The sequence below is a fragment of the Myotis lucifugus genome, unplaced genomic scaffold (assembly GCF_000147115.1).
Source record: "Myotis lucifugus unplaced genomic scaffold, Myoluc2.0 scaffold_69, whole genome shotgun sequence".
NCBI classification, from domain to species: Eukaryota; Metazoa; Chordata; class Mammalia; order Chiroptera; family Vespertilionidae; genus Myotis; species Myotis lucifugus.
The window spans coordinates 5,490,107-5,501,535 of NW_005871117.1; the positions used below are offsets into that span (position 1 = coordinate 5,490,107).

At 51.9% G+C, this 11,429-nt stretch overlaps 1 protein-coding gene across 1 annotated transcript in view; it reads right to left on the reverse strand.

Annotated features, from left to right (window-relative positions):
* Positions 1–1,055: 1,055 nt before the first annotated feature.
* Positions 1,056–11,429, reverse strand: part of SLC29A3 (solute carrier family 29 member 3) — a gene marked incomplete at its 5' end in the record, with an annotated part of 11,420 nt that continues 1,046 nt past the window's right edge. The window contains 2 exons of the mRNA XM_023755142.1: positions 1,056–2,443; positions 7,573–7,735. Coding sequence (XP_023610910.1) covers positions 1,789–2,443; positions 7,573–7,735 — 818 coding nt within the window. The remainder of the gene's footprint in view (positions 2,444–7,572; positions 7,736–11,429) is intronic.

Consider the following 11,429-nt stretch of genomic DNA (forward strand, 5'->3'; position numbering starts at 1 on the left):
ATGCTGCCCATTCGTAAAACACCAGCCAGACGGATGCCCCAAAGGCTCAGCCGCGCTCACGTTGGTGAAAAAAACCCGGGGGGAGGTTTCAGGCTCCTGCAAGGGCAGGAGAGGGGGTCCACCCACAGACGGTGGTCTTCCTGTCCGACATCTACCCAGTGCATTTAATACATTTTTTAAGGTGTCAAGTTTCAAGAAACCTTTCAAGGGTGTCTTCCTTAATTCTCTGGCCCAAGAAGAGGGAGTGTGTAGCAGCCTGAGATGCAGGGAGAGTAAGCTGCTGCCACTGGGCATATTACCAATCGCAGCCTAGTTTAATAAGTTGTCTGCAGCAGCGGTCGCCAACCAGTGGTCTGTGAGGTCCAAAGGTTGGCGACCGCTGGTCTGCAGGACATCACAGAGCCAGCGCTCAGAGGAGCAGGCTGATTTGTGGCTCGAGGGTTGCCACTTCTTGGGGGCAAGCTCTCTGTTCTTGAGGTAGGACTCTTGAGAAAGAACTCCTGCTCTGATCTAGTTCCTCTCTCTCTCTGATTCCCAAGCCAGCCTGCTCCCCCGAGGAACAGCCTTGCAGAAGCCTTCAAGGAACCCGAAAACAATAGAAACGACCGCTCATGTCAGGCGATGGCAAATGTGGGGGGGCCGCGGAACACGAGGGTCACCTTTTGAAAAAACAGCTTCAAAATACACGACTACCCGGGACAAAGCAATGTTCTGTTGACCGAAGCTTCAGAGCTCTACTGATGTTAGTAACAAACAAACCTGTGAAAGTGGAGGGGCTAGCAGCCCCACTCCGGACGCGGCCCTGAGCTGAATGCCTTCTGCCTCTCTGTCCACTCTCCATCATCTGCGCCTGCTCCTTGGCTGTGGTACAGGCCACAGGGACTGGGCAGAGAGCAAAGGAGGTGGGAGGGAGGGAGGGAGAAGGGAGGAAATTTACCTCTTGTAGGTCACAGCAGGTTAGATGTGCCCCTGCCAGCCCTATACCCACTTTTCAAATACCCTCAAATTACCCATTTTGAGTGTGTTCTTTCCTGCCAAGACCCTAACACAGGCACTTCATTAAATACCCAGGTATTTATTATGCCCTTGAACCAATGACCATGTTGTAAACATCAATGTCAAAAGACCCAGCCCTGCCCCAGGCCATAGACCACTTTAAAGAGCCCTGTTTGAAAATGTAGGCCTGACCTGCTTGGTCTCCAGTCCTGGGAAGCTTTCTGGAGCCCACGTTTAAGGAATGAAGGGCTCCAGAAGGCCTTTCGAGTGTCCCAGTCTGGTAGGTGGGTGCTCTCTCACCCCCAGAAAGCAGGGTCTGCACAGGCTTGGGTCTTGTACCTAAAGACTGGCCATCCCATGGGGACTTCTTTTCCAGGGGGACCCCTCCGGTTAGGGAGGGTAGAGAATTCCCACACCTTGCTGTCACCTGGAAGGAGCAAGGCTGGGTGTTGGCACTTCACTGAGCTGAACACTGGCAACACGGTCCCCATCAGGCTATACAGAAAGGCAGAATGCAACCGCAGCTGGGACGGTGACGCCCCACGCTGCCTGTGGCTGTGTCTTATTCAGATGTCTTTTGGTCTTCAAGTCTCAGGAGCGTTCTGTTAAGGTGTCTGGAATGTTTCTGCCTGGCATGGAGGCAGCACGTGCCACCAGCTCCCCGGGGACAGATGAGGCCCAGCGTGCTCTGCTGTCCACACTGAGCCCAACTCCAGCCCTCCGGGCGGGTCCTGCCATCTCTCTGAGCTCCCAAGCCTGGCTCAGCACCGACCCTCTTGCCACCGCCCCCTCCTAGATGAGGTGCACAAGCAGGGCCGAGCAGGCGGAGCCGAGCACCAAGCCCAAGTACATGTAGAAGGACATCACCACCCCTGTGGCCTCAGCCAGTTCCCTGGACACGATCTTCGGCCCGTAGATGAGGGCCAGCGTGCTGAGGTAGCCATTGCTGAGCCCCAGCAGGGAGCTGAACAGCATTGGGTAGATGTCGGACGGGAAGACCACCGTCTGCAGGTGGACACGGGGCTGGTAGTTGCAGAACACAAAGAGGGGGACGAGGCCGGTCCGGAGCAGGACCAGCCCAGGGAGCACCTTACTTCTGGGCCCTGGCACCTGGATCCAGGCTGTGATCTGCCGGCCGCACAGGTCAGAGAAGTTGAACAGGAGGAAGGCAGTGAGGGGGACGAAGAATTTGGTGGTCCACGGCGAGCCCGAGTCCTTGTCCAGAGACTCGATGTTGGTGGAGACGGCGGGGAAGATGATGCTGGTGATGAAGAGGAGGTAGATGATGCAGAAGCCCAGACCAGCTGTCTTCTTTAGGATGGGGCGCAGGGGTGGCGTCGGGGAGAAGCTGGGCCTGGGGGCCGCCAAAGGGGCAGTGGGGGAGTCCTGGTCTGGCTGCTCTTCACCAGAATACACGTGGGCGGGCCAAACAGGCCTCATGTAGTACCTGCCAGGGGAGAAGACACGTGGTCAGAGGGCCCCAGAAAGAAAACTGGGGATTTCCAGGGACAAGGCAGGGGACCTTTGGGCCCAGCGTGCAAAGCCCAAGCCCCTGCTGGCCTGCAGCCCCAGGCTGCTCTCGGGTGAGGTGCGAGCCGCAGGATGGCGGGAGGGGAGCTGCAGTGTCTGGCCTGCCTGTCCAGGTGCTGCCTGAACGGCTGGACTCCAGCAGCCCGCTGTTGTGTGGTGGTGGCCATACCCGGAGATGGGACAGAAGAAACCATCTCTAACAACCATATGGCGAGCCTGGGCTCCAGTCTCAGCTCACTGGTTTTTGGGGGGAGGAGGGTGGAGATAAAATAACACTTAAAAATACACATCTTTGAAATTATAAAAGCAATACATGCTTGATGTCATGAACCCAAATAACGCAGAAGAGAAATGACGTAGTACAATGAGACCTCTCACCGCTGGCCTCACTCCTCAGAGGTACTGATCGTTCAAAATCTGGTGAATATTGTTGTTCTACATGTGCAAACACCCCACACCTCCCCAAGCCCAGTTACATTTCTTTTCTTTTTTTAAATATATTTTATTGATTTTTTACAGAGAGGAAGGGAGAGGGAGAGTCAGAAACATCGATAAGAGAGAAACATCGATCAGCTACCTCCTGCAACACCCCCACTGGGAATGTGCCCACAACCAAGGTACATGCCCTTGACTGGAATCGAACCTGGGACCTTTCAGTCCGCAGGCTGACGCTCTATCCACTGAGCCAAACCGGTTACGGCAGCCAGTTTCATTTCTTAAGCAAAAGTAGCATTAAACGTACATATTGCAAGACTTTCTGCAGCAGTCTAATTCCTAAATATATAAAAAATACATCAAGTAACTGCCTGAATACACAATAACTGTTATGCATAAACGCATACATATAACTGTCTATGGAACATTGTGTGGCCATCTTTCACACGAGGACGCCGGGCTCTGTGTCTGCTGCATCGTGTTTCACTATATGAACATACAATTCACCTGCTCCCCTACTGATGGACTAGTACAGCCGTGGGCAAACTACGGCCCGCGGGCCGGATCCGGCCCGTTTGAAATGAATAAAACTAAAAAAAAAAAAAAAGACCGTACCCTGTTATGTAATGATGTTTACTTTGAATTTATATTAGTTCACACAAACACTCCATCCATGCTTTTGTTCCAGCCCTCCGGTCCAGTTTAAGAACCCATTGTGGCCCTCGAGTCAAAAAGTTTGCCCACCCCTGGACTAGTAGGTTAGCGCCAGTTTTTCTCTACTACAAACACAGGTGTGATGACTATCCCTATACATCAGTCCTTGCGAGTGTGTAAGTATTTTAGTAGGGCAGACTTCTAGGAGAGCAACTGCTGCATCAAAAGGTTTGTAACTTTAGCCCAGCTGGTATGGCTCAGTGGTTGAGCCCCAAGCTATGAACCAGGAGGTCATGGTTCGATTCCTGGTCAGGGCATATGCTAGTCAGGGGTCCTCAAACTACGGCCCGCGGGCCACATGCGGCCCGCCGAAAACATTTATCCGGCCCACCGGGTGTTTTTGCCGCTGCTGCCTGTCCTGCTTAGCAGCCGACTCGTCCCGGGCCCGCAGTGCGCATGTGTGGAATGTCTGAGGGACAGTGAACTGGCCCCCTGTTTAAAAAGTTTGAGGACCTCTGTGCTAGGTTGTGGGCTCTATCCCCAGTTGGGAGCATGCGGGAGGCAGCCAATCAATGGCTCTCATCATTGATGTTTCTATCACTTTCTCCCTCTTCCTCCCTCTCTGAAATCAATAAAAATATTAAGACTTTGTCAAATATTGATGAACTGCTCTTCGAACAGGTAGGACTAATATATCTCTGCTCTGTCTGACCCACCTCCTCCACCCTTGTAATCTCTCTGAGAGCACCTATTTATTGCTCTTAAAAAACTGACCACAGTTTATGATCATTGTGTTAGTTACTGGTTTATCTTCTGTCTCCTTTAATAAAAGACAGCTCCCTGGGGCAAGGACTATGTTTGGCTTTTTCCAGCTAAACCTCCAGGCACAAAATATCCTTCAAAATATAATTTTTGAAAGAACTGATAAGCCTATAAAAGTGCCTTTCCCGCCATATCCTCAATACTGAATATGATCAATCTTTTCCATTTCTGCTCCTCTGATCAGAGAAGAAAAGGCGTGGGTCACTTTGCCTTGCTGTGTGACCTTGTCTGGGTCACTCAACCTCTCTGGGCCTCAGATATCTGAAAACCAAGAGACATGGGCCGACTGTATTGAGATACCTCCAACAGAAGGCTCGGTGTGGTGGTGGTGGGAGAACAGCAGCGTGGCGACAGCTGGGTTCTGATTTCAGTCCTGCTCTGCCTTCCTGTGTGATCTTAAGCCAGGCCCGCCCTGCTGTGGGCCTTGGTTTCCTCCTCTGTAAAATGGGGGGCTCTGCAGCCTTGAGCTTTTGAGATCCGTGCCAGTCTCCTCATCCTAAGAGCCTATAAATAACAAGCAGGTCGGTGGGAGGATTCCTCCCCAGAATCACATTTCCATGTGATGCCCAGGTGGGAACTTTGGCCTGGAACCCCATCTCGATTTACAATCACTATTTAGGGAAAGAAATCTTCTTACTTCTCCCTTTATTCAGGGTCAGGTCCTCGCCCTAAGTCTTCTCTGAGGAAGCTCCCCACCAGGTTCCTGTGGTTGAAGCTCTTCCTCATAAGTTCTTCCAACTCTAACCGGCTAACCTTTCCCTAGCAAGGTCATCAGCCTCCGATACTGCACGAGGCCCAGTTCCTCCTGGGCGGGAAGGGGCAGCCCAGCCCTCCTGGTGCAGCACCTCCCCCCTTTAAAAAATATGCTTTTATTGATTTATAGAGAGAGAGAGAGGAAGGGAGAGGGATAGAGAGATAGAAACATTGATGAGAGAGAGGAACACCATTGATCGGCTGCCTCCTGTACGCCCCACACTGGAGATTGAACCTGCAACCCGGGCATGTGCTCTGACCGGGAATCAAACCATGACCTCCTGGTTCATGGACTGACACTCAACCAGTGAGCCATGCCGGTTGGTCAGCACCTCCCTTTTAGTTAAGATTTAGTCTGAGTTGCCCAGGAGCACAGCTCCATCCTCAGACGAGCTTCAATAAACCCAAAGGTCCTGCGAAAAGTGTTAATCGGCAAAGAAATAGAAGCTTCCATGGGGCAGCATGGCCCTGGGTGCTCTTTCCTCACATGCTCAGCTGGGCGGGACTTAGCTGTCCAGGGGAATCTGAAACCCAGGTACAAAGCCCAAGCCCCAAATCCAAACCGTCCTGTTGGCCTGAGGCTTTCCTGGTTTCAGCACTGCAAGCCACTCCCCCTGAGAACACCTTCGGTCCCAGCAAACAGGAAAGGCCGGCCACCCCACTGAGAACAGACCCATGCAAAGCATTCTGAAAACAGGACCCCAACAATTTAACCAGCAGTGACAAGGCGTATGGGGTGCTGGGGGGACAGTGAGCCAGCCAACGCCCAGGATTCACAGGGACTTCCTCATGGACACACGTGTAACTTCTGACGACGGCCTTAAAGGAGCAGGAGGGACAGGCAGCTCATGGGTCGGCAGCCACTGGGGGACACAGTGTCAGGTTGCTCGGGCCCCTCCTGAGGCCGCTGAGGTTATAACAATCCGCAGATGGGGAAAGCAGCTTGCCCCAGTAGAACTGGGGTCCTGGGGATTAGGGAGGTGACTCTCACAGGGACAGGAGGAGTGAATGATGAGGACAGACCCTCGAAATCACAAGCCAGAGCTACCACATGTGCAATGGAAAGAGTGCAGCTCCGGAAACAGCTCCGGGTTCACATCCCTGCCTGCAGCTCACCGGTGAGCAAGCTGGGCATGGCCGTGAGTGCTGCACAGCCTCCGTTTCCTCATCTGTAAAGCGGAAAAATACAGGAGCTGCACACAGTCTTCATGCATAATAAATGAAGAAAGCGTACAGTGAGTGGCCTAGCTCAGTCCATCACATAAAGCAGGTCTCCTGTGGGAAGGGCAGGGCCGGACCTGACCTCGCCCAGCTCTGCTGGCTCGCACACTGGACCAAATGTCAATCACCGGGCCTCCTGCCTCAGCTTTTTACCGGTAAAATGGGGGAAACAATTCCTGCCTTTCCTACATCAAATAAGACAACGGGTAGGAAAATGGATTGAAAAAAATATGAGAAAAAGTTGAGGGTTTTTTTGTGTTTGTTTGTTTAATCCTCACCCAAGGATATTTTTCTCATTGATTTTTAGAGCAAGTGGAAGGGAGGGGGAGAGACAGAAACATTGATTGGTTGCCTCCTGCACATGCCCCGACCAGGGCTAGAGATGGAGTCTGCAACCCAGGTACATGCCCTTGACAGGAATGGAACCCAGGACCCTTCAGTCTGAGGGCCGACGCTCTAACCATTGATCCCAGCTGGCTAGGGTAAAGTCGAGTTGTTTGTAAAGAATGACAGGAAGCAAGAAAGAAAAAGAAACAAGACAATGCAAAGGAGATACTCAGGCAAGAAGAGAGGTCCTGCAGGGTGGAGAGAGGCCTCGAGAGACAGTGGGTAAAAATGCAGGTTTGGAGTGGGGTTTGAATCTGATCTGCTGCCAGCAGGCTGTGCAACTCAGGCAAGTAAGTCAGGCTTTCTGTGCCAGGTCTCTCACACGTGAGTGGTAACCATGGGGATAAATGGTAGTGCTGCATCCTGAGGGGAGCAAGTATGGGAGCATTAAATGAGAGACGAGTCACTGGGCTCTGCTGAGCACAACACAGGGGCAGCGGAGGTGCTCCTGAATGGAGCTGTTACTCATCATTCTCATTCCTCAGTCCCACTTCCACCGCCGGCCCTCTCTGTCCGAAAATTGCTGATCTCTCATCTACTGGCCAGACAATTTATTGAGCAACTACTATGAGCACAGCACAGTTCAAGGCATCAGGACACAGCAGTGAACACAATCTACACAATTCTGCTCCAGGGAGCTCACACTCCAACGGGGAGATGGGCAGTAAACAAGGAAACAAACATACCACCTAATTATATGAAAGAACATCAGTGAATATAAAAGATATAACCACGTAAAAGAGTGAACTGAGAGTGCGCAAGGCGGGGCCTCACCTGGCGTACTCCAGCCGGGGCAGCAGCAGGTAGAGCCCGATGCAGAGCCCGAGGAAGACGTCCGCGGTCAGAAAGAAGGCCAGGGTGCTGTCCGTCACATCACTGGACAATGCCAGGTCCACCAGGGAGGCCACGGCACTGATGGTGCCGCCCATGGCTCCTCCTGCAGGGAGCACAGGACGTCAGGGAAAAGGTCAGGGGTGGGTCCATCTTCGTCAGAGAACACCTCTTCCGTTCGAACCAGCCACACAGGGGAGAGGCTCAGGGGATGTCCAGCACAGCTCTCCCGCTGCCTGGGAGCCAGGCTCTCTGACCTGGGCAGCCCTCACCCGTCACCATGCCCCGGTGCCGCCCACCTGGACCCAGGAACTTACCTGGCACCCCAAGGCAGCTTTGGCACCATGCACATGTGAACACATGGGTGCATGCATACACACATATTCACACACATACCCTATCACATATACAAACACACATACACTACACACACATACGCTACCACATACATGCTTGTACTCTATCACATATCAGTATACACACATATCCACACACCTACACTATCTTACACGCTCACACACAACACACATACACTACCACATACATGCTCACACACTCTATCCCATGCACACACATATACTCACACACATAGTAACCCACAGTCATATATATACTCACACACATATCCTATCACACTCTTACACACACACTCACACGCAACTGCTCCACCACATGGAATGTTCTCTCTTGCCAAGGGCTTTGATCTGCGACACATGTGACCATGTGGCACCTTTCACTGCTACCTAGCAGGGAAGGCTGCAACACCTGGTAGACCCAGAGGTCCAGGACCCAAACAGATGTACGCCTGACCCTCGACTGCCATGTGCATTGGGACCTGGGTGCTGACATGACATCCTGGAGCCACAGTCTGCTCATCTGTACAATGGGGATAGCAGCCCCTGCCTTCCATGGCTGCTCTGAGGACTGAGTGACATGATGTTGGAAAGGGACCCGCACAAGGTAGACTTTCAACAAACGCCAGTCCCCTCTTTGCCATGATCATAGTTATTTTGGGGAGAAGGAATGTGTCTTTCTTTTCTGTTGAACCCTCCAACTTTTACTGGCCCAGAATCAGCAGTTATATGTGTTACACATGTAAGCAGATTATTTACTCCTCTCTGCTCTGTTTATGTGCCTGAAAAATGGGGTTAATGCTTGCCCTGTCATCACACGAGGCTGTAGTGGGGGGAATGGGACAATGAACAGAGAAAGCACTGAACACAGACACAACCATCGGTACCAGTACAGTCAGTGCCTAGTGACTATGTTGGACCGACTGGCTGAATGAGTGAACTTTTTTAAAAATATTTTTTTTATTGATTTCAGAGAGGAAAGAGAGGGAGAGATAGAAACAGCAATGATGGGAGAGAATCATTGATTGGCTGCCTCCTGTACATCCCTTACTGGGGATCGAGCCGCAACCCAGGCATGTGCCCTTGACTGGAATCGAACCCGTGACACTTCGGTCTGCAGGCCAACGTTCTAGCCCCTGAGCCAAACCTGCTAGGGCTGAATGAGTGAATTTTGATTCTCAAGGAAGCAAGAAGCGGCTGACTGCAGACAGCAAACAGCACACTGCGTGTAGGGTGGAGGGCTTTACCACTGTATTAGGCAGCTCTGACCGGCACCACTTATCTGCCCGGCATTGCACAGAGCAGAAGTGGGAGCGGGACAGTTCTGGCCCTTGTCCACCATAATGCCCATCATCACTGCCTCACCCACACTCCACCGACACCTCTGTGGCTCAGCACGGAACGGCCCACGGCACTGACGGATGACCCCAACCTTGCAGCATGAGCTCGATTAGTCACAGGCTGGGATTCGAAGGAAGGCAAAGAAATAACAGCTAGCATAGTGATTAAGAGCACAGACTCAAGAACCAGAACATCTGAGTCCAAACCTGGCTCTCCCACTCTGGCTGTGTGAGCTTCAGCAAGTCACTTAACCTCTCTGTGCCCCCCTCCCCACCCCGTTTCCTCATCTTTAAAACTGGGGCTGTTAATAAACCCCACCTTTTAGGGTTGTTATAAGGATTAAAAGTATTATTACATAAAAGTGCTCAGAAGAGCACCTGACACAGGGAAGTACTATATAAATCCTCTCAGATTCTCAATTAGGTGTTTGGCTATTTCTGTCCTTCCTACATCAAAGCAGCAACAACAGAGTAAACCCTTTGCCAAGAGGCGGCCAACTTCTGAGAAGCTGTAATCCCCACCTGGGCGTTTTGTGAGAACTGGGGTTAAGCTCAGTAAGACATTCCCCGGCTGCCCCGAGGAGCAGATCTAACATCGCTGCCTATTGATTTTCCTCCCTCCCTCCCCAAGTCGCAGGAAATTTACAATATTATCATCAACAACAAACCAGGCCTCAGGGAGCTCATCCTTCATGACTCCCTCCTTTTATCTCATCAGTTATGGAAATACATGCAAATGAGGGGTTGAAAAAAAAAACAGTATAGAACGGATGGATTGTTCCTCAGATGCCTACATGCGCAGAATTCACAGATGGGCTCCTCTGGACAAAAAACCGGGGCTGGTGAGGTGGCACTGGGGCCTCCGGGAAAGTGGACCCCGGGGACTTTCCAGCGTGATGGGTGCCCACGGGGGCTGCGCACAGTGACGACAAAGGCTCAGGGCCCGGGGTAACGAATACGGAAGTGTGAGTACTGGGTTTCAACACTTTTTCAGAACTGGACTTTCTGAAAAGTTCAGGGAGCATCCATTCCCTCCTCTAGATTCGTGGGTGGCCAGATGAACCCGAAGGGCTCTTGCCAACATTAACGGTGTGTTTGGTCACTGGCCCCTGAGAGGTAACGAGCATGGTTGATGCTTTATTAATAATACATCTTCCAGCAGACGGAGGGAGCTGAGGGGAGGAGCGTTCTCTCTCAGACGGGGATGACAGAAGGGATTAGATCAGCATCAGTGGCCATTCCTCCAGCCTAGGCATGCCCTTCTGGACGCACTGCTCGGATACATTGATTGCACTCCAGAAACTTAGCAATGGGTCCATTATTGTAGTTTAGGCCCAAGGGCACAGACTCAAGAACCAGAACATCTGAGTCCAGTCCTATATCAGAAATAGCAATTATATTTGAGGCCACATCCAACTCTGATCCCTGGACAGTAGCCGCCTCCAGGGCTGTGTTGAGAAGGATTTAGAGCAAGCATGTCAAACTCGCGGCCTTCGGGCCACCTGCCTCGTTTATTTGGCCCGTGTTAGCCTTTGAGTTTGACATGCTTGATTTAGAGGCTCAGGAGGAACAATCCAGATCTATTAGTGATGTCTGGCACTGGCGTGGGAGTGGGAAGGGGACCTAGCCTTGCTGAGGTATTTGTCATCCCTGCCACATACAACCTGGCATATTCACTATGGGCACACAGTGGGTTCTTTGTGAAATTCTTCTCAAGTGGGCAAATGCCCACAGCACTACTCCACGTGACGGGGTGTGTGGAGACGCCCAGCAGAGCGGCTGCGCCCCCAGTCTTGCTTTACGGGGTGGTGGTCTCCCCACCTGACCCAACTCCTTTTTATCTTGTTGGGACATCTGGGTGAGAGAACGGAACGGCTGAGGGCTAAATACCAGGCTTAGGGTCAGCATCAAAATGTCAGCTAAAGCGCTTGGCCCACATCACGCATCAGCACCCCCCCCTCCCCCCATACAATGCCAAAGTCCAGGGCACGGAGTTTATTTACTAGGGTGTCAGCTCCTGAGCGGCTGAGTCTTGTTCATCTTTGCATCCCCAACAGATAGCAGGTCTTCTATACCAGGGTGGGCAAACTTTTTGACTCGAGGGCCA